This window comes from Oculina patagonica, chromosome 1 (genome assembly GCF_052425735.1).
Source record: "Oculina patagonica isolate OP01 chromosome 1, crgOcupat, whole genome shotgun sequence".
In the NCBI taxonomy this organism is placed as follows: Eukaryota; Metazoa; Cnidaria; class Anthozoa; order Scleractinia; family Oculinidae; genus Oculina; species Oculina patagonica.
The window spans coordinates 24,109,808-24,133,290 of NC_135758.1; the positions used below are offsets into that span (position 1 = coordinate 24,109,808).

Consider the following 23,483-nt stretch of genomic DNA (forward strand, 5'->3'; position numbering starts at 1 on the left):
ATTTATCTAAACGTTTGGACATTTCCGTTTTTTAGAGTCCCGTTGACCGCCCAAGTAAAACCGCCTGCATTCAGAGACTTCACGCAGTCAGTGCACTATCTACCACACCCAAGAAGCTCGATCTTTCCTGGAGTATGGCTGGCATAGAAGATGATGCTAGTGATGATAGTGACGATGAAGTCCTTTTCGGCAATAGTCGACAAAGAAGTTTAGAGAAACTAAAAGCTGTAAACAAGCTACTGACTATAGAGGGCCACAGCCCGATAACCAGGACTCTCCATGTAGGATGGGTAGAGGCCACACCCAAAACTCAAAAGTATTACATATCGAAGATGGAAGATGTCGTAAGCAGTGTGCTCGAAGTAATTGCGCCTAATGATGCAGGGTTGTTATGGAGTGCTTTAAAGGCGTCGCCAGGCATCAATGATCGATACAACGAACCCAGAGCAGAATCATCACTGTTGTCCGCACTCATAGAAAGTTACAAGCAGGCCACTCATTCCAGTACGCGAAAAAACATCCTAAGCGTCATAGCGGATAAGCTCTCATTTAACGATCTACAGAAGCTGATACCAGATCTTTCTCGAAGACGTTTCACTGAGGCTCGCCGTCATGGAATCCAGTACGGAGCAGAGGCACTTGCATCACAAATTGGAAAAAAGAATACGATACTGAGACAGCGGATTGATCCAGGTCAAGTCGAGCACTTTATTGAATTTATCACCGGTCAAAATGTAATTCAAGACTTGCCGTTTGGAAGGAGAACTCTGCGGCTAACGTCTGGTGAAAGTATGGAAATTCCTAACGTGATCAGGCTATTGATTCCATCTCGTCTAGTAGATCAGTACCTTCATTTCTGCCAGGAGACGGGATTCAAGCCACTTGGGAAAAGCACCTTGCTCAAAGTGATCTCTGAGAGCTGCGGTGCTTCTGTAAGAAAGTGTATGCAAGGCCTGGACAATTATCTAGCAGAAGGAACAAAGGCCTTTGATGATCTGAGGGTAATTGTTGACAAGCTGTCGCAAACCGGCATGACAAATGAAAAAGGGACTCAACTGAAAGAATCACTGACGGAAGCAAAGCAGTACTTAAAAGGAGATTATAAGGTAGAGTGTATTCCGTGTATTTCTATACAGTACTTTCTTTCTTGTGTGGTAACATCCCAACGTTCGGATTTTCCAGGTGCACGTGTCAACAGAATGCTCCGTTGCAGATCACTGCATCAAGTTTGCACTGAGTGATGGGAAAGACTGCCATTATCAAGATCGATGTAATCACGAGCACAACCAAAACTGCGACAGGTGCTCACAGTTGAATAAGGTGCGTTTATTCTCATTTGCTATTTCAGAACAAAATACTTGACCAATATTTCAACCATATGACATGTAAATTTAAAAAAATGGGAGTCACCGTGCTCGTTTAGAAGAAAACTGCCATATATTTTCCTATAAAGCTTAGCCTTAAGGAAATCTCGTAGTGCTGATCTGTGTGCGTGCGCTCGGACGCGCGCTAAGTGACGCGAGAACTTATGCGCAGCAAGGATTAGTGCAATGCAATTCAGTGGAATCACCTTGTGTTTAGCATTAAAATCTATTTTGTTAAGAACAGTTAACTATACTTACGAAGTTTGTATCATCATCATCATCATCGTCGTCGTCGTCGTCGTTATTATTATTCATATTACAATTATTCTTATTCCTATCATAATTATAACATCCAACAAAAGTTAACAAAAATAGCATTAGTTATTTATTTATAACTTTAATTGATTTTTAGACATGGTCTTTTTTCTAGGTTATTGAAGATGTCAAATCCGAAGTGGATGTAGCTTATTTTGAAAGTGAAGACGATAAAGATGAGACGGTCTTCCTTGTCCAGAAAGCTAGCGAGGCCATAGCAGCATGGAAAGCTCACCAGCTCAGAAGCATAAACCAAGATCGTGCCCGACTGGAAGTGCTGGAATTTCTGGACCCGACATGTGTCCTGATTGTGCAAGACTTTGCGATGAAGTTCATTCCTGTTCAGTACCGCGAAGCCCAGAGCAATTTCTTTGGCAAGCGCGGGATGTCTTGGCATGTATCTGTGTGTCTTAGGAAAGTTAGTGGTAAGCTTGAATCCCAGACGTTTATACACATTTTTCAATCTGGTCTTCAAGATTCCACTGCGGTGGTCTTAATCATGGACCATGTGCTTCGGTTGTTAAAGAAGCAACACCCGGAGATTGTCAGCTCGTTTTTCCGCCAAGCCAACGCCGGATGTTATCATTCGGCAGAAATCATACTGTCAGTGGATACCTTGTCGAAAAGAAGTGGCATTCAAATCAGTCATGTAGATTTTAGTGACCCGCAAGGCGGAAAGGGCTCATGTGATAGAAAGGCGGCCCAAATAAAGGCGCATATCAAGAGCTTCGTTAATGAAGGTGGATCGGTCACGAATGTTGGCGAACTCAAACAAGCCATAGAATCTAGAGGAGGCGTCCCAGGTGTCCGTGTCACTGTTATGGATGTGCAGAAGAGCGCAAAAAGCTACAAGTTGGACGGCATCAGTAAACTCAACAATTTTAATTTCACTAGTGATGGATTTACAGCTTTCCGTGCTTATGATTTAGGACCTGGCAAGTTCTTCCCATGGAGTTCGTTTGAATCAGGTATTCATTGTTGAAATAATAATGATAATAATAGAATTATAATCATATGGAGGGTTTTTTTTAAATTTATATCGTCATTTTTCAAGTGACCGACTATTAATTAGATATTTTTCCATACCTGTCAGTGATATCGTATCATATTTGATATATTTGTGCCCCCCCCCCCCCTTACACTCCCACCTCTCCCCCTCGAGGACTTACGATTAATGTAGACCTTTGAATAGTTCCAGGTCACACTGACTTCGCCTGGCTTGGGAAAGAAACTGAGAGCATTGGTCATGTTGACTTCGTAGAGGTTTTTCAAAGAGTTCAAAAGGTAAAAACAGCATAACAATGCAATACCGGTAATCAATAATAATAATAATAATAATAATAATAATAATAATAAGCGAATGTTTATCCAGGATAACCCTTCAGTACATGCGTACTGTTATCAACGGGGTCCTGCTAATTAAAAAATTTAAAATAAAATAAAAAGTATTAAATAAAATCACGAAATGACATCATGAAATTTACTCTGAGTTGGACGACGAGTAATAATAAACTCTTTTAATTACATTTAAGGCTCTTAAGGGTTTGGCACCTACCTATATAGATTCATTAATTAGTATCAAATCAACTTCACGGTATGACCTTAGAAGCTCTAATGACAGCCTTCTCCTTAGTTATCCGAAGCCGTTATCCAAGGTAACACTGGGTGATCGCTCCTTTACATATGCTGCCCCAAAACTTTGGAATGCTCTTCCTTTAGCCATCAGATCTGTGAACACTGTTACCGATTTTAAAGGCAAACTTAAAACATATTTGTTTTCTAAAGCGTTTTTATTAAAATCCGAATAGAATTGTAATTTCTTAGAATTTTAGATTTTAGTTAGGTATAAATTGTACTTAAACGCTTGTAATTTTTAACCTATAACTTAGTTTTTTAAGAATTTTAGTTTTTAAGCTGTAATTTTAACTTCTAGCGTGTAACGTTCATTTTTTGTAATGCGCATTTGAACATTTATGTATGGAATTTGCGCACAACAAATTTGTAATTATTATTATTATTATTATTATTTCCATTTCTCCGTATACAGCCCGTGTGTGTTGATGATAGCAGCAGTGACGCGGCCGATGGTGATCTGAGTGACTCTGATTTATCTGAAGGAAGTGCAAGCCTGAGCAGCGAGGGAGCTGAGAAATGTCAGACGACCAGAATGTTCACATGTCCTGAGCAAAGCTGTACAAAGACGTTCATTAGGTATTCAGCATTGGAGCGTCACTGTGAGTTTGGTGTACACACAAGATCTCTCGAAAGGATAACTCTTCAAGATCAGGCCAAGATTAGCTACGCTAAACATCTCCAAGAGGGGCAAACTAGAAAGCAACAAAGCCTACCAGTGAATGGCGCTGAGGCCACTTTTTGTGTTTCAGACAAATGCCAAATGGGTTGGGCCCTCAAGTCCAGTGCAAAGAAAGGGCGCTTCAGCGAGAAGCAGAAGAAGTTTCTGGATGCCAAGTTCGACCTTGGGGAACAAACAGGGAAAAAGAGCAGCGGTGAAGATGTTGCTAGGCAGATGAGGCGAGCTCGTGGAGAGGATGGAAAACGATTATTTGCCGTTGACGAATTCTTAACTCCACAACAGATTACCTCATACTTCTCGCGTATGGCTGCCAAGAGAAAGAGTGTCCCAGAGGCAGAGCTAGAGAATGAAGAAAGAGCAGAGATTATTCATCAGGTTGCTGAAGAAATTTCTGCTTCGTTAGCAGCAATGGAAGTAGAAGAGCAAGCTGTGTCCGAAGTGGAAAGCTGTTTAATCTACAAGAAGATGGTCTTGTGTTCCATGAACAAAGATCAACTCCGTGCAAAGCTTACACTGCCAAATCTGAAAAGCATATGCCGTAAGCACGGCGTTCAGGGCGTGTCTGGGGGCCGAAAGAAAGAGCCGTACGTCGACGCACTTTTCAGTTTCGTATCCACATGGCCATGTAATTTGCATAGAACATAGTGAATATTCTAGCATTTAGTTTAATCATTCCCCCCACCGCGGATCACTATAGATACGTGTCGCTGTGAAGGATGTAACTTTCAGGCAATAGAGTATAGTAATCAACGAGTCTTATCTGACCTCTGGTAACATCATAGTGTAGTTAAAGTAAATACCTTAACAACTTCTGGTATTGCAGCTATAAGGGGCAGTCGTAGTTTTAAAGAATGCGACGCCTTTTCCAGTCTGTAATTAGTTTATCAGTATAAAAATAATCCTGCACATTATTTTGGAGACGACCCAGAAAAGACGAGGTTTTTTAACTGTTGTTGTTGTTTAAGATTCAGCTAATAACAAAAACGGCGTAGCCTTTAACGAGAACAAGGACGTCGTTAAGAAATATGCTAGTTTCTGACCGATCTAGCACCACTGTGTTTACTCTTGTGCTGCGTCTGAAATGCAGATGGCAGTCATGACACTCATCGTCAGTAAAATAAAGGTTCAACTTCTGTGGTACGATTGTATCTGGCAATTATATCTTCGTTGTTATTTTGTCGCTGTAAAAATAGCCAAAAGAACCACGAGATATCTTAAACACACTTACATCCGGCGCAACACCATTTGTATTGCGTTACATCCGGTCAGCAGTCGCATCTCCTTTAGTTCCGGTGTGTTGGTTTAGACAACATTTCAGCAATCGAGCTCGCGCTGCTCGATTTCAGCCAAAAGTATCACTCTTTGTTGTTCTCAGATAATACATTTGCTAAGTACAGTGATTTATCTAGCTTTTTCGGTGGACTGTGCTTAACAGATTTGGTAATCGACGGCAGAAATCACAAACATTCATCACGGATGTGTTTTTGCATGGCGGCCAGCTGTTGTTTATCGAGTCATGCGGATTAATGCAACATAATTTGCGGTCTGGAACGCAGACAAATGGATGTTGATGTGCCAAACTATTAGATTTGGCCTTTCTACTAGTTTCTGTGCTCAATTTGGTCAAGAACATGGAGGGAGCGGAGGCGAAACCCGCACGACAATTCGAGACAAGTCGTCCTGAAGAAATTGCCAAAACTTGCCAGGTAGGCTTTTGTTTTAATTTAGTTTTTACCAAATTCGCGATCCCAAAACCGTATTAATCACATTTAAGTAAAATACCAGGTGAAAGAAAATATTTTAATGTTGACTTCATCTTTATTGCGCCATTTTAGGCGAAATAGTGCGGCCCTCAAAATGGCCAATCTTGCAACTTTTTGTAATTTGCCTTGTATGTATTGAACGTCCATGGCGAAAATATAACTTTCCCCCAAAATATTTTATAATATTTAGAAACTACAATAACCGTTTTAATTCTGCTTCTAATTTGGTTTCAAGAAATTGAGCACTTTGCGAGAAATTGCGAAATTGGTCGTGCTTGATTTTCCCACTTGTCAAAATGGCCGACAGACACAATGATAAAGCGACAGTTTTTTCCTTGTTCATAAATCGCAAAATAATTTTACGATAATTTTTATAAACTAGAAGAATGACTCTACTTTGTGCTGGGATTTCGTTTGAATTGGTTCACACTTATTAGAGAACTAGACTCATATATTTTTATATTTTGAGAGTGATTTCGTAGCTCAAAACATGAACCTGAAGCTTGCGTGACCAACTGCGGTTGCCATGGCAACAATAGATCTATCAATCAAAATATGCTCGTTTTTGTTCATCCCCGAAGGTAACCTACCTACACACCAAAAATGAAGGGGTGTTTCAATAATTTATTTCCAAGTTTGATTCACTTTCTCAAAGAAGTGTTCTTAAGCCTCAACATGTCATCTGTTAATGGGATCACTTTTTTGTTTATGTCATGGAATACTTATTTGTTTCTTGGAAATATTATTATTAATTGTTCAATTATTTTATTTATTTAGTCCATTTCATAAACAAGGTGACCTGTTATGTTTTGTCTATGATTTAGTTCTGCAGCCTATCTCAGCCACCACAAAAGTTAAGATGAATATTAAGCCTGGCTCTGATTTAAGTATTCCAAAGGTAAGGGAATCTCTGTGTATTGTTATAAAGAATGGAATGGGTCTTGCCAAGTATGAAATGAATGAATGATATAGGTGCTTATATAGCGCATTTACAAAGCTCAATGCGCTTCACAATTAGAATTTTGGGATGAGATCGGACATCAGCATATAAGGCGCCTATGGCAGCCGCTATCCGTCCATGTGTATGATCTCACACCACCACCCATTAATAATAATAATAATGCATTATTTTTGTGAATGCTCATCTTTACACTGTGAGTGTTAATGTAGGTACAGTTGAATCTCACTATCTCAAACTCTCAAGGAAAATGAAAAATTGTTTGAGAATAGATTAAAGTAAAGTATATGTTTATTATAGATTAAAGTATTCATTTGTAGGGTCTGATTTTTAATTAAGTGCTGCCCTTAAATAAGCGCTGCCCACGAGTAAGCGTGGCACTAGAGGCGAAAAACATGTAATAAGCACCGTGGTGCTTATTTGAGTAAATACGGTATATACATAAAAAAACACAGTGTGCAGGAACTAGGTCAAATGTCAATTACCATGTACTGTCTGGATGTGCATATCCAACAAATCCAATATTATAAAAGACAAGTAAAGAATTTGGCGACACCAGTTTCTCCTTCAACATAACCACATATAATGTGTGTTTTACTATTCAGATTTTCCTAAGCCTTGTCCTGCAAGAGATCTCCCTTGTTTTGATGAGACAGCAGTATCATGATGTGATGAAGTTGCTGGAGTCCTTTGAAAGAATGGCCACAAATTCCATGTTCAGAAAATACAAACCAAATGTCCCTCTTCATGGGCATGCCACTCAGTGGTAACTACATCTCACTTCTTTCACTCTTGACTCATGCACTTAGACAATAATTATACAAAGTAAATAGCAAGTGATGCAAAGTCTTAAACATCATTCTTATAAATGCTTTCCTCCTGAAATAGGTGGAATTATGCAATCACAAGTATACTTGAGGAAGATGTAAGAAGGAGATTAAGAAATTGGTCATGGACTCATATGAAGGAACACAGGCAAGTAAACACATGGAAACTTAAATTTAATTAGAAAAAATCAATACAGTCGTATTCCTTCTTTGAACCCTAAATACTAGTCAGAGTCTACAAAGCACATTGTATAAAACCTTAAAAACTAGTTGGAGGTTGGAAAGCACATTTGTATGTACATGTAGATCCTGTATTGATGTTGGGTGCTTATTTACTTTTAGCAACTAACTTCTTCAGTATGTTTGATATTTAATTCTAAGAAAGCAACACATAGTTCACTTGTCTTATCAGTCCATTAGATATCAATGTCTTGAATGTAACTGTTACTTTTGCTATGGGGGCACTTATTGGATGCATGGGTGCATATTGGAATAGAAGTGATTATCAACCCATTGACTCCTGAACCGGCCTAAACCGGCCGTAAAGGATCCAGGCATTTGTCCCGCTTGTGACGTCATCAACTTTCACCCAAAAAGGCAACATCTATTCTTAAATTGTGAAGCAGAACAAGACCTTTCCAATGATACCTAAACCAGTGTGATTAGATTGATGGAGCTTGAAATATGCACCAAAACGCTTCAAAATTTAGTGAAAAACTCGGAGGAAAATGTCCCCTTTCCAGCCTTTGCTTGTCCATGGTAAGTAGTTCTTGCCTCGTTTGCGCTTTCACGGAAACTCTGCTACTAGAAAGAAGCCTGGTAGAAGGCCAAATACTGCAGCAAAAAGAAAGGAAGAAGAGAAAAAAGGAGAAGCGAAAAAAAAAACGAAAAACTTTGATTGTGCGCATGCATGAGCTAAAAAAGTTGTTAAACGTGATTCTGGTGAAAAAGAAGGATGCATTTTGCGTTCAAGGGCCGTTTTGAGTGATTTGAAGCTATGCTAGCTTGTAATAGGCCTTAAGAAGTCAAAAACATCTAAAAAATGCGTTTTTGGAAAATCTCCAGGAGTCAATGGGTTAAGGTAGTAAAAGAGTACTTGGTGATTTAAAGATCAGCTTTAATCTACAAAAGTTATAATGATGACTACTGAATTGAATCTTGCCACTTTCTACAGAGCCCTTTGTAAGCAGTACAAGGATTTGTATAAGAAGAAGTTGCTTCAAGACAAACCTTTGGATTCTTTAGTTAAGGAGCTAGAGGTATCCACTTCTTACTTTGGTGTCAGTTTTGATCATTTATTGTTTTTTTTTTTTTTAATTTGAATCTCAGCATTTATTGGTTATTAAAATATGTGGCTGCATGTTTTTCTTTCGAACCTCAGCATTTACTGGTTATTACATTATGTGGCTTCATGTATGCCTGTGGCATTTTTAATATTTTGAGCATCCTGATCTCTTTAGGGACTTGAAAGCAAGCTGGATGTTTTGAATATCACAATTTGCCGACGCCAGGCTGCTTATGAGGTTTGTGTAAATGTGCACATTAATTTTGTCCTCTAGACCTTACCTGACAATCTATAAGCTTAGTTAAATGGTGTTCTATTAAGGCAAGTATCAAACCCAAACAACCAAATGTAAGGGTGATGGCTGTTAATTCTATGCAAACCCCACTCAATCAGGGATAAAATTGTTCTAGTGTGCAAATGTGCGTGCTTCTTTTATGATAGATATGATAGACAGGGTCCACAGAGCAGCACCTGGAACCCAGTGGATCTATGCGATTCTGTGTGGATTACAGGAAGGTCAACGATGTGTTCTACTCTTTGCCGAGTGTTCTGTGCTGCACTCCTGGGGCTCAGAGAGATGCCAGGATAAAATAAAATGTCGTTCTCTAGCTGACTGGATGCAGTATCAACAGTCAGACTCAAGGTCTCGAAGTTTAGTTAGTCATGTCAGAGTGCCTAAGAGGAAAAGAAAGAAGCACTAGCTAGAAGCGCTGCAGGATGCAATAATATTTATGAACATTTATTTTTGAAAGAGGCACACGATTTACATCTATATTTACACTGAATCAATGTTTCCTCTGAAATATGTTTTACTCTTGCAAAATATCCTGTTTACTATTTTTTTTTTTTGCATTGTGAAGGATACTGTACATATACATGAAGTGTCATCACAACACCTCAACAAGTTTTCTATGGAAATGCAATGCGTGTTGTTTGTTCTGACAATACTCATGAAACCTCAATCTCATTTCCCTCTAGGAAGCTGCAGCCTTGAGAAAAAAGAAGAAGAAAGCGGAAGAGAAGAAAAGTGGTGGTTGGTTTTCAGGATTCTGGGGCTCCAGCAAAAAGAGCAAGAAGGAAGAGGAACAATCAGGTCAGGCTTCCATTTTGGCATACTTGTTTATTTACCGATTGTACCAGTTGCAAGTACCAAGGTCAATATAACCTGCGATCAGGCCTTTTTTTGTGGCAGGAGGACAGAGAGAAAAAAAAAACGACCACCTGATACATTTATTTGATGAGTCATCTGCCCCCCCCCCCCTCCCCCCAATTGAAGTATCTGTCAATGGGTGTGTCAGTGATGCTATCAGATAAACAATGTTCTTTGCCGTCAGAAATTTGATTGTCTGTTGTTTCATTCACACATGAAACTTGAATCATAAGCATAACTTGAATAAATACTAAGCCGGGTTTTATTCGATTAATTTGGACGCTTTTAAAACGTCTCTTTGGAAAGGTGTAAAGATGTAGAAGATCTCCAAATAATTTATTTCCATTTTTAAAGCATGTAATTAAAAAAGTTCTTTGACTCCTAAAAAGTCAAGGTCAATATCACAGTGCACTTGTCAATACTGCTTGTTGGAGTGTTGTGAAGATTGAATCCTTCAAAGGGAAGACGAGTATTTGACACAATCTGCATCTGTTCCTTTGCTCTCATGAGGGTCCTATGCCAAATGGACTTATAAAAATCTCAACAGTCATGTTTTTATAGTTTTTCTTCTTGGAGATATAAGCCATTCTGGTTACACAGTAAACATAGGTGAAATTTTGTGGTAGTGTTGTTCAAAGCAAAGGTTTGAGTAAATATTTTTTTCTATGTGGCTCGTTGTCTTTAACAGAAATTTTAACTGAGGAACAGAAGAAAGAAGAATTGGAGAAGTTATATTCTGCCATTGGCTACAGTGAAGGAGAAGTCATAACAGCATTTCCTAAAGAGGTGCCTGCTATATGTACCTGTGGTTAATATTTTTTTAATCATATTTATTTAATTTAGTTTCTACATTTCACTTATCTTGACAGAGTTTCTTAGTTAAGGAGGCTCGATGTAGTTTTTTTTAGCCCTAGGATGGTCTTTTTGAAAATGAAAACTATCTAGGAAGCCAATGTTCGATTTTTGCCAAAATACACCATAATTATCAAATATGACCAAAGTTTAATTTTTTACCGGTCACTTAGTCACAAAGGTTACCATAGCAACGATTGTCGTTTTCTTTTGTTTTCAACAAAGCTTGATTTTCTCGCAATCTAGATTGACAATTGGTATTTATTTTTTGATATGTTAAAGTACAGTGGATTGACTACCTGTAGACAAAATTTCAGAAAAATCTGTAAGAGCGTTTTAGAGTTAATCAAAAATGAAGTTTTTTGTAACTTCTTGTAGTTTCGAACCATTGGCAGTCGATCTAATTTGCCAAATTAAAGCAAAAACTCTCTCGCTTTCAGTTAATGGTCTTTGATGGTGTAAGTATTTATATTTTATTTTGAATAACTGCGTTCAAATATTACGAAACAATTTAAAAGCACCCTTTTCACATTAAAATGGAATATTTCTGAAAATTTCATTCTTGATTTACTTGAAAACGCTCTTACAGATTTTTCTAAAATTCTGTCAACAGCTAGTTAAACTACTAATCTTAAACATATCAAAAATGAATACCAAAAGTCAATCTAGATTTCGATAAAATTAGGCTTGTTTAAGGTCGCGCAGGACCCTTGCAATCATTAGTATGTATTTATTTAAAGAGTATGCACGAACTGCCGGACGACTGAAGCCGACAACAAACGAAATATTCATGAGAATGTTTTTTTTAAAACTCTTTTGTACAAGTAATTACTAGTAATTGTTCTCAGCTTTGTGCCACGTGCGCTGGAACATAGGGAATTATCATTAATAGATTCACAGCTTTGAATACATCACACGTTGTTGTAAACATTGACTCGGAAGGTCTTCGGAAGCCTCAAAACCTTCAATTTTGTGTCTAAGTTTTCTCCGCCGATATAGAATTTCAAGAGTTGATTCGCGAGGAACATAAACTTGGTGTACTCTATTGTGCTCTGGCTAGAGCGAATTTTTAAATTTCCTTCTCAAAATGAAGATAGCATGTTTCAAAGTTTAGATTTCACATTTTTACTCTCTTAGAAGCCATTAACTTGTAGCAGTTTTGAAATAGAAAATTTCGTTCTAGTGGGAGCACAAAAGAAGTTACGATTTATCACTAAGCTATATAATCATTTAATTTGGTGCGCTGTGCTCATTACAACTTCACGACGATTTGAGAGTGTCATTCAGAAATGGGCGAAGCCGCTGGCATTTTTACCCTGAGGGCTCGGTTTATTCCTTCAGGGAATACCTTCGGTGTTTACGAACATCACGCCGAAGAGTTTTCAGTACCATTCGTTTTGTCAGACTTGAAAAAAGGTGCGATATTTACGGGAAAGACATTTAACCGATTTCAAAGGAGAAGGACAATAGCTTAATTAAGCGACTACGAACTGGACAGTTGAATTGGTATCCTTTTGTTTACTGTTTTGTTCGTAAATGTGTGAACGAACTTGTCAAAGTAGTTTGAAGATTTTGAGAATTTAAACATTTCGCCCAGTAATGCGAACACTGATTTGTATTTATAGAATCAGAGCATTTTGAGACCATTAAAATGAGATGTTGAACGACTTCTGACGACCACTGTAAGCTGAGATTCAATTTTTTCGGTAAGAAGTGGCGGCGGAATTACGCATTGTCTGCGTTGTAAACAAAAGGCGCGTGTTTATCCTGTAACTGCCGACCACAAAAGTGAATTATGTAAGCTTAAGGTCTTTTTCTCAATCAAAATGATAGCAAAACGGAGTGAAGATTTGGAATGGCGTTTACCCTACGTTTTAATCCAAAAGTGGAAATCTGTATGCAGCCGGAATTGAGTCAACCGGATTTAATATTTTTGGCGAAAGATCGACGTGAGCGCTTCAGTTAAACAAACAACTAAAACGTAACCTATCACATTTTAATGGCTACTTTCTTCAAGTACTGTTACCTGGCATTATCTAATACGGATGTTTTTCTATAAAAGGTGGTGTTTAATTTTTCGTGTCAAATCCTGAAGTTTGTTCAAAAACATTCCGCGACTTTTTGTCGCGCCGACATATGAAATCAACGTTAACAACTCAGAAATTCGAGTTTTAAGTTTTGCTTTCGATAAATTAAAACGAAGGAGCTAAAGTTATCCGTGAAACAAGCGGGTAATTTTTTCTCAATTCACAGAAAAAAAATCCTCGAAGTGTATAGACAAGAAATCGAGGTTATTTTCGCCCGAAAAAATTTAATTTACACAAGCGACAGCAGTCTGCAATGTTTACATTTGCAATTGCGAGCGAGACGATTTTTGGAGTCAAAGGTTGTTGTACAGCATTTTAAAATTATTTTGCGAGGTTCAGTGCATTTCAGCAATGACAACAACGGGATTGTTACAGTATCTGCTAAGCCAACATTGTTTTAAATACTACTTGATATTTATATTTTTTGAATGGTCTCCGCGCCACGCCACATTTTAAACTCTCCGCAAAAGTTGTTCGCTTCTTGTCGCCGGCTTGCAGCACGCTAAACATTACATGGACATTTCAGAATCAATCAAGCAGCAAGTTATTCCCAGAGGTTTTATTGAACTTCGCAAAACAAAAGGAAAAAGTCTCACCTACATCAAAGTGTTTGCGCTCTTTGGGCTCTTCGGAAATATGCCACATTCTCGGCAAACTACTCGGCGGGAATATGTAATGAGCTAGAACAATAGACTGAATATATGAATTCTTAACGACCGCAAAATTTGCGGTACACACTCAAATCGAGATGAAGTTGTCATGTAGCTGAAAACTTGGACACAAAATCGCATTATCTTCAGTTAAACTTTTAAGGGCTTGTAACATCACAGACAACGGTCATCTCTCAGTAAAAGGACAATCATGACGTAATTCCATCATCCCTGAGTATCCTTATTAAATTTTAAAGGAATTGATATTCAAAATGTAGTGAATTAAAGCTTTACAAGATAGCACTCCAACAAGAAATTTGGCTAATAAATATATTAATGAGCAAGGGTCCTGCGCGACCTTAAAACAAAAGGAAACAATAATCATTGCTATGGTAACCGTTGCAACTTAGTGACCATTAAAAAATTAAACTTTGGTCATAACTGATCATTATGGTGTATTTTGGCAAAAATCGATCATTGGCTTCCAAGATAATTTTCATTTTCGAAACGACCACCCTATGGCTAAAAAAACTACATCGAGCCTCCTTAAGTAAGGTATATGATTAATGTCCACTTACTCCTATCATTTAAGTACATGGTACTGTAGTATTCAGTCTGTATTCAACTATGTGCAACATCTCATCATCATTACAGTTAACTCTCTCTAAAACAGACACTGTCCAGACCAGCTCCAACTGTTGTTTTAGAGAGGTGTTCGTTTAGAGAGTTTAGTTACAGTAAAATTACTGAAAAACGGCAGGGATGGGACCAACACCAAGGTGTCTGTCTTAAAAAGGTGTCCTTTAAGTGAGAGTTGACTGTATACCTTTACACACCCAGGGACGCATAGCATGGCTGCTAGTTTCCTCTCTCACACACACTGTTCATTGCTTTTAAATTTGCTTTGTCCCTTTGTCTTTGCTCTCTGGGTCCTGTCATTAATAAATGTTATCTCAAGTTATTCTAAGGTCACCTGTCATCTAACAGACATTTAATTTGTTTAGTATGTGGAAAATAGAGTTGTAGTCAATTTGAAGCAAATCAGTGTGGCTTTGAGAGATGACACAGATGCTAAGTAAGTGTTGGAGATTAATTCATTGATTGTTATGAATTTACTTACTTCCCAGAACTAGCATTAATCAAACTATTGCAATTATAAGAACTATAATTATAAGTGAACAGTTTGACAGCATTTATATTTATGCATGGTATTTTCTCATTCCAGTCTCTATTCTTTGTTAGTACAGTTCTCCAGTAGACTATAAATGCTTCTTGCTGGAGCCCAAGAGAGGAAAGGAGCTCGTATGAAAAAGCATAATTACTTCTCTTTTAGGCCACTTGATGTCACAAGACTGAGGTTCCAGGACCTTTTTGCAGAACTTTCTCAAAGACCATCAGCACAAGCAATCAAGTAAGTTACTGTATCTCAAGAGCTGCCAGCACTATGTATCGGCAGAATCTCATAAGGGTTGAAATGTGTAACATGCGTTCACAGCATTTTAATATTTAGTTTTACCAAGTACCAAATTTTTGGAAACCCAAAGAGTTTGTAGGCAAATGCTTTACACACTTAATCACACACACAGTAACATTTTCGGTTTTGTGTTGACTTACTTAAACTCCGACCTAAACGCCATAAATTTCTTACAGAAACTAAAGAAATTCATTAAGTGTATCCAAGTGAAGCCCTCCAGACTACTTAATGATGATAAAACAGGAGAATTTAACCAAATTTAACTTTATCATAACCAAGCTTGTTCAAAAACAAGATTACGCCATCGAGCACAAGCTAGTGCACACTGTGAATTTAATCCAAAAATTGCAATTTTAATTGATTAATTTTTGTCTCCTGATTTTCCAAATATGGTAGTAAATGGAAACGAATGGGCAAATGCTTTGTACAATGCGAATTGTCGTGAGTTTCACGTTTCAACCCTTATGGGTTTCTGGTATCAGTTAGTAACTGTGTGCCACTTTGGCTTCATTAATTTAATGCTCCCTATAGACTGGCAGTATATTAATTCTGTTTGCTAATACATGCCATGGTCTCTGTGTTTCAAGGACTTGTTTTAGTGAATAACTTGATTTGGGGTAACTTATGTTGTCATCTTATAATTGTAGCTTCCTTTGTTTTTTAACAATATGATTAATTGCATTATGTTTTAATTAATGTCATTTTTTGTTAAGGGTGTCAGTAAAAGTGGACCAGATGAAGATGTTTGGTTCTGCTGCTGATGCTGATGGAAAAATGCCACTTATGATAACATCACAGGATGAAAAGTCAGGTACAAAAGAATGGCTTTGAATTCAGTGTCTTTTAAATTGAAATGGTTAAGCCAAAAATATGTACCACAACAGTAGTCATATTAGTGGCTTTGTTCACCAATCATTTGACTTTGAAGGTCAGTGTTCTAATTTAGCGGACTGTGTTTACATGCATTCTAGTTGCTTTACTCAGAGACACCATCTAGCAAAACCATAGGAAGTAGAAGTAATGTGGAGGGACTAAATGTTTACTTGGTTCAGTTATAATCAGTCAGTTTTCACAGTGCAAATAAACAAACAAAAAGTAATTGCAATGTTATAACTTGCTTTGCTGTATCTTCTGCAGAAAGTCACCTTGCTCTTTTCACGGCATTGTTTGAGACCAATCCTTTAGATGAAAAGTGTGACCAAAGAGCTGAAGTGTCTGCTCAACCAGTCAAAGTTGTCTATGATGCTGTAAGTACAACAGCAGCAGTATATACACCAATTTATTGACTATTTAATACATCAATAGGCCACACAGGGCTTGAAAAAAGTGCCATCTTGTTTTCTGGGTCAAGAAGATCTTCCTACCGGTCAGTTACTTTTTACTTTCACTTGTCCAGTAAACCAGGACTCAGACAAGTTGCATGCTGCCTTAACCGTAAAGAAAGCCATTATTTTTTTCACCACCTTTTCACCGCTTACTTATTGTTTGTATCACCTATGTTGCTTTTTTACTATATAAACAGTTTACTGCACCATGGAATATTTTCCCATTTCATAATGATGCCATAGATGGGTAAAAGCTCGGAAGAAAACAATGTTTACAGTAGCTTAAGGCCTCACTGAAGTCACTAAAGTATGCATGATGTATAGACATCATGCATGCTTTTTCTTATGGTGCAGAGGCTTGGATGAGTTGCATTCACTTTACTTTATTTTGGAGCATTAACACAGAGTCTTACAAATGTGCAAGGCAGCAAGGTGTGCAAGGCATGTGAGGCAAGGTAGTGAGGTATGCAAGGCATGTGAGGCATGTGAGGTGGAAATCACTACTCCAAATAAAAAGGCTTACCGCAAGCTACCTAAGCTAGCAGTAGGCTAATTGGAGTGCCATTTAGGCTAACCAAAGTGCTATTTGGGCTAAGTGAAATGGATGGTATGCCTTGCTGCCTCGAAGATGTGATGTATTTTATGTTAAACTTGTTAACTTTGTTTTTGCTTTCCAGAACACAATACAGCATGTCATCACATTCTTTCAACCTCCAAAGGATGTACGTCTTCAGGAGTAAGTTTTACACGAATGTAATTTAAGTAAATGTTAGTGCATTTTTCTTTCACATTTTGACGTCAGATGTTATTGCTTGGTAAAAGGTTTCCAATTGTGTATACGTATCCAGTATACGTATTAAGTTGTTACATGTAATGTTACTTGAACAGTGTTTGCACAAATTTCTCTCGAGTTTCAATACCATAGCTGTAGCAAATTCAACCTATGTGTTATTAATCTTCTAATTCTCAAAGACAAAGGTTGACCAATTGAAGTAGTCATGTTTTGCCCTCCCCCCACCCTTTAGAAAATGCAAATGTCCAATGCTGGGGTCCCAGTATTTCAATCTGTTTACTTTTGTTGAAAAATTGATGCCAGGGACACTTAAACTGTAACATAAGATGAACAGTTCGTATCTCAGTAACCCTTTAATTCCCACAAACGATTACAATTCTTACTTTCTTTTACTGGTTTGTAACAACACGGAATTTTAGAACACTAGGAAAAAACAGTCTTCTCGATGCCCACATGCTCATACTTGATGCTTATATGTTAGGCTCTCAGCAGCAGCATACTCACGACTAGAAGATCTAAAGTCAGTGTCAAAAGCAAGCTTGTCTTATGCAATTGAACATCACAAGGTAGGAGTGAAAGCTTTTGAGTGTGTAGCCACTTATGATTTTGGATTGTACATCTCTACACAACCTGTAAGATTTGTGTGAAGCATTCTCTGAAGACAAGGCAAGTTGTCCTCTTTGATCTTCCTTTGTACTTTTTGCAACGTATTTTAAAGACACCAAGGTTTCAGTGATAATTTCCTAATGGCAATTCGCTGTTTTCACTGTTCCCATAATACACCTCGTTTACCCCGCAACATTTTTGCATAAGCTTTGTTTTTAATAATAATTGTATCTCTAGGGATTTACAATGAAGTGCAATCGTCTCAAGAAAAATTGAAAACAATGCTTACGGTATGCAATTTTGGGGGATAAACAAGGTGTATTATGGGATCGTGGAAAACGTGAATTTCAAGTTGTCATAGAGCTTGATGCCCTGTTTGTGAAGAAAATTCTAATTTTAAGCTCCTGATCTTTTGCTGATATTAATTGTCCACTTTTGCGTTGCTTGTAGATCACAGATGTGAATGTTGATGTTAAGTCTCCATTTATAATCATACCAGAGGGAGGCACCTTTAAGAAGTAAGTCAGTTGGCTGCTGTCACTAGCCTGAGTTATGCTTCCAATGTTGAAACGCCATTCCTGAACCAATGAAATCCACTGATTTTGACATAACTAAGTTCAGCAGTGGAATTCTATTAATCTGGCCAACAATGCACTGCAGCTGAATCTTGATGATATGTAACTCAGCTTGTCAAAAGTCGAAAATTGGAACCTCCCACAAGCTTGTAAAACCTTTTTGGATTGCCCTCCAGGTCATTTTCTTACTAATGTTACCCTCAATAACTCGAGTCCCTGATGACCTCAACCTCTTGATTTCTCATGAAGGTTTGAGTTATCAGGATTTGACTGTATCTCAATGTAGCGCCGCCTGATTAGCTCAGTTGGTAGAGCGCCGGACTGCTGTGCGGGAGGTCGTGGGTTTGAACCCCAGACCGGACCAACACTCAGGGTCTTAAAATATCTGAGGAGAATGTGCTGCCTTTGTAATTACATCTGCAAATGGTTAGACATTCTAGTCTTCTCGGAAAAGGAGGATAAACCGTAGGTCCCGTCTCCTGTATCCTCAGTCTTATAACAGGGGACGTTAAAGAACCCACACACTATTTGCAAAGAGTAGGGCATGAAGTTCCCGGTGTTGTGGTCTGGCCTTTGTGTAGTAAATTAAAGTATGCGTACAGCTCATTTGAACACTACGTATGAAAAATGCGCTATATAAATTGATTATCATTATTATTATTATCATTAATGTAGCTGTATAAACGGGGAGACCATCTCAAAGCAAAATAATGACTAACCTAATATATAGATTTAGGCAAGCCTAAAAGCGGAGCTCCCCAGTTAATTATTGTGCACTTTATTGAAACCTGAATTCAAGCCATTGTACAATTTTAAGGCTAAGAATATAATATTCGTTTTATTTATTTTTTTGTTACTTACTTTTATTTACCGTGTCCCGGGGGGGGGGGGGGGAAGAGGTACTCCCTAAAATTTACTCAAGGGGTGTGCCACTGAGTCGCTGAGACTCTGGACCTGTTCCAGAGAAAAACGGCTCAATTTGCGACCCTGTTCCAGACAAACAGTGCAAAATAGGTACCCTGTTCCAGACAATATCCACAATGAAAAATATATGAAGATAGATATAAAAACACTAGCGTACATCACAAAGCGCTCACTTGACTTTGTCTGTGGCTTGGAGAAAAACCAATGAGAGGAGCGGATTTTCATAGCTAAACTTGATAGTGTTCCACAGTCAAAAGAGTGATTTGTATACCCTGTTCCAGAGTCAGAGAGGCAAAAGGCATACCCTGTTGAGCAGCACATACCCGTATAGCTCTTATATGGGAGTACCGTATACAGCAACACCAAATAAGCCGAGAACAAACAAAATCAATCAAAACGTTTTAATTCCACCGACAGCATTATGATCCAGAAGTCTGGATGGGAAATTATGCTGCAAAACGGGTAATTATGTAACCTTCGTAGATAAGGAGGGGGTAGTAGGGCTGCATGTTGGGGTAGATAGGCATATCACGTGGTAAATTAGCAAAGCACTTAACATTTAGAGTATATAGGAAATGATATACATCTACATTAAGAATATGGTTAATTTTCTTTTTTTCATTCATTCATTTGTTTTTATTTTCACTATTTGCCTATATTTTAATTTTGAATGGAAATGGCAGAGGTCATACATGTAGCAAAGGGTTTACAGCATATTGCCATAAGCTAATGCCAAGCAAACCGGAGTGAAAGCTAACCACAAGCAAACTAGAGTGAAAGCTAATCCCAAGCACACCGGATGAATAAAGCTAACTGCGAGCAAACAGGGGTGAACCTAACTACAAGCAAACCGGAGTGAAACTAACTGGAAGCAAAGAAGGGACATTCTGTAACCCCATCCCACCCCCTTCCCCCCCCCCCAAAAAAAGGATGATAGCACCTTTTTTACTTTTACATGTCTTTTTGAGTCCCCTTCCTCTTAAGGGGTTTCACTTCACTTACAGAAATAAAAAAACAAAAATTCTGGGAAGATAGAATATTGTTTGTGTGTCTCAAACTCAGTTTTGTTCTTTGATTACGCAGAAAAAATAGAATCATGTTTGCTTGTGTATAAAACTATGCAAGAAAAAAAGCATCAATACTTTGACTGCTCTTTTAAAAATTTGTATGCTTTATTGTACACATTTTTGTGGAGTCATGTTGCCCATTCGTCATGAAGTTCACAAAGTAAGCAAATGAGTCACAATTTGGTTGCTTCATGGTACCTAATGGATACTGCAAATTTAATCTGGCTTTAGAATATTTCACTAATTTTAACATTATAGCTGTTCTTATAAATTGTACGCAGCATACAACACATAAGAATGAAATTGGTATTGCATATTGCTTGCAATCACGATTTTAACGTCTATACTTAAGAATTACAGTACCACCAGTTTCAGCATTACCAATCCAAATTCAAATTATTACATTGCTTTTTAACTCCACTACCTCCCCCAAGGTCAACCAAAGATCTTATGATATACAGTAATTAGACAACTACATGTAAGTCCTGTGTAGTCGAGGGCTCAAAATATTTGGACACTTACAGGTCATGTTAACCGGCCAAAGAGATTTTAGCTTGGTCACATGTGGTTTCTTACCAGCCAAAACATTGAAAATAGCAATTTTAAACTCCCATTCATTTCTGCTGTTACTGTTTTGGCTGCATAAATTATTCTTAAAAAGATCACTTCATAATGCCTTTGTTACATCTAAAAAGATGTGAATGAGACAGGTCAATCAAGAAGTTGTTTTCTGAAGTACACTGTAAATACGTTAACATTTAAAATATAAGCTTTGCTCATTTGCAGCTTTTCTTGATTTCAATTTACATGTAATTTACTAGTCTCTTGAAAATGGCATCATGAAGACACCCAAACATCAAGCTGGATAATCTTAATCCTTCCTGTTTTCTTTTGATGTCCTTGTCCACATTCTGTTCTTGTGTCTGTGGCTCTGCAAATTCTGAAATTCATGTTAACCCTGAAAAAAGTCAAATGCCACAGATTAAATTAAAATTGATTAATTGGTATGAAAATCAATAATTTATAAAACAAAACACTTAACGCAAGCTTGTATAAAGTGAAGCAAAACTACTGGATGCGAAAGGATACCTTATATATTTAACAGAGATGTATCAGCACAGACTATTTTTTTTTACTGATAACTGCGAAGTCAACTACAGAAAAAAACATACAAGAGAGACCGTGTGTTTTAAAGTAAACATATTTATCAAATACTAGTCAAATAAAAAACGATGGCAGTTAAATGATCGATTGAATTGGTAATCGATGATATTGATAATCGATGAAAATCGATGTTAGTTAATTGATCGATTGTCATCGATTATCGATGAAATTGATAATCGATGACAATCGATAATCACAAAAACTTTAGCGATCGATTGTTCATCGATTATCAATATCAATCAATTAATTGATATCGATTGTCATCGATTGTTATCGATTGCCATCGATTATCGATTCCATCGATTGTTCAGGTCCTGATATTTTAATAAACTCAAAGCATCACTGCAAACCCTTACACCCCCTCTTTAAAAGGTTTGACCTTTAAATACTCCCCCTCCCCTCTACCCCTATATATACATGTACATGCATAGGAAAAACATTGCCACATCTTAAAAGCTTTTCTCTTAACAGTAATACTAAGATTTTTAAAGATACACATTTAATTAATAATAAGTTTGCATGCACAGCTGCATACAGTGTCTAAAATGGCATGAATTTACTCACAAAGATTCCAGTTTTCCAGTAGTCATTAACCTTTGTTGTGTGCATTTTCCAAATTCGACAACAAGATTGTGATTTTTTTATGACAAATATAACATTTACTGTTGACATTCTGAATGAAACCAGCAAAACAGACCTCAAAATCTCAAAATTGTTGACATTGTTATGTAATCCACATGAACGCTCAATAGTGAACAGAACTACATGACAAGTGGATTATTTAATATATTTGGGAACGAAAGAGCTAAGTAATGAAGCTGAAGTTTATTTACTCTGACTAAATGAACAGTAATTTTACCTCCATCATGAATATCAATAAACTGCATACACTGAATCGATCTATTTCACTCGGAGTTAACGAAATTCCAGGTGCTTCGTGCAAACTGACATCACTTTCATTCTCATCTCAGCTGCTCTTCCAGCACTGTAAAACAAAATAATCATATCACAAGCATTTAAAAATCGTAAGCTTATTTTTCTTCGAGATGTGTTGAAGTGATATTCTTTGTGAATTCGTTCCTCGAAGGCCCAACAATTATTTGTTTACATAATCAAATCCTCCTATTTGATCAGTAAAACCTGGTAAAACTGAATTTTAACGAATAGTATTTTTCAACATTGTTCATGTCACAAGCAAATGCTTAGTGGCGAAAGCAAGTAAAATGTGCCGTCAATATAAGCTTACTTTGCGTATAAAGTAAGCTTAAGACAAAACGTAGAGATATTAAATGACGGAAACACTGCAGTTTTGTACTCACCTTCACAAGTTGGCCGCAGTAGGTACACTCGTCTGCTCGTTTTATCTCCGTTCCCTTGTTCTCCGCTATTTCTTTGCCTGTTTCCTCGGCACCTCTCTTGCTATTTTAGTCGCTTTTCTTCGCTACTTTGCTACCAGGTTCGACAGGCGCTTTGCTATACTTTTTCGCCTGCTTTCTGTCCGGGTTTTCTGGATCTCTCGCGATCTCTTTCCCGTCGCAAATCGCTTAAACCCTGTTTCCTCGAAGTTAAGTTTACCCTGCTCTCGTTTGTAGTCATCGGCATAACAAGGAGCCAAAATAAATGTGTTTGTCTCAAGTTCTAACTTTCAGACTAGCTGTTTAGACCTCACACTGCAAAATTATTTCGCGCCAGTACTGCGCGAGTTGTCAAGACCTTTCAAGATCCCGGATGTGCGCAACACCGTATGTACGTACGTACGCCGCCGTACGCGCCCGCGAGGCATGCCGCTAGCCATGATGACCATGAAAACTCGGATGCAGAGGTTTCCTATTTTATTTCATGTGTTTTTTTTTTTTTCATGTGTTTTTTTTTATGGGTATGGTGCTCCGCTCTGCGGCCCTTACGGGCCGCTAAGGAGCTCCGCTAAAAACATTTCTTTGGGTCATAATAAAGTGGTTCTGTCGAAGAGGTGGCCTTATTGACAGGGTGG

At 37.8% G+C, this 23,483-nt stretch overlaps 2 protein-coding genes and 1 long non-coding RNA gene across 4 annotated transcripts in view; 2 read left to right on the forward strand and 1 right to left on the reverse strand.

The window, feature by feature from the left end:
• The window catches only part of LOC144642038 (intermembrane lipid transfer protein VPS13A-like), a 99,389-nt gene that overhangs the window by 16,353 nt on the left and 59,553 nt on the right, over nt 1-23,483 (forward strand). Inside the window, exons 12-25 of the mRNA XM_078501039.1 lie at nt 6,581-6,654; nt 7,320-7,480; nt 7,603-7,689; nt 8,716-8,800; nt 9,002-9,064; nt 9,805-9,919; nt 10,665-10,762; nt 14,570-14,640; nt 14,899-14,976; nt 15,753-15,850; nt 16,177-16,286; nt 17,042-17,100; nt 17,639-17,723; nt 18,214-18,281. Coding sequence (XP_078357165.1) covers nt 6,581-6,654; nt 7,320-7,480; nt 7,603-7,689; nt 8,716-8,800; nt 9,002-9,064; nt 9,805-9,919; nt 10,665-10,762; nt 14,570-14,640; nt 14,899-14,976; nt 15,753-15,850; nt 16,177-16,286; nt 17,042-17,100; nt 17,639-17,723; nt 18,214-18,281 — 1,252 coding nt within the window. The remainder of the gene's footprint in view (nt 1-6,580; nt 6,655-7,319; nt 7,481-7,602; nt 7,690-8,715; nt 8,801-9,001; nt 9,065-9,804; nt 9,920-10,664; nt 10,763-14,569; nt 14,641-14,898; nt 14,977-15,752; nt 15,851-16,176; nt 16,287-17,041; nt 17,101-17,638; nt 17,724-18,213; nt 18,282-23,483) is intronic.
• LOC144643554 (uncharacterized) lies at nt 2,834-5,848 on the forward strand. 2 transcript variants are annotated; one of them, XM_078502868.1, is made up of 3 exons: nt 2,834-2,963; nt 3,727-4,656; nt 4,830-5,848. In XM_078502868.1, the coding sequence occupies exon 2, from the start codon at nt 3,847-3,849 to the stop codon at nt 4,636-4,638; it is 792 nt and encodes a 263-aa protein (XP_078358994.1). In that variant the 5' UTR covers nt 2,834-2,963; nt 3,727-3,846; the 3' UTR covers nt 4,639-4,656; nt 4,830-5,848. The 2 variants fall into 2 exon arrangements, with proteins under 2 accessions (XP_078358994.1, XP_078358985.1); XM_078502859.1 differs by lacking the exon at nt 4,830-5,848 and having other exon boundaries at nt 3,727-4,672.
• LOC144644308 (uncharacterized) lies at nt 20,413-23,409 on the reverse strand. The gene is made up of 3 exons (XR_013569088.1): nt 22,813-23,409; nt 22,353-22,478; nt 20,413-21,287 (listed from the first exon to the last, which is right to left on the reverse strand). It is a non-coding gene; the product is annotated as an uncharacterized LOC144644308 (long non-coding RNA).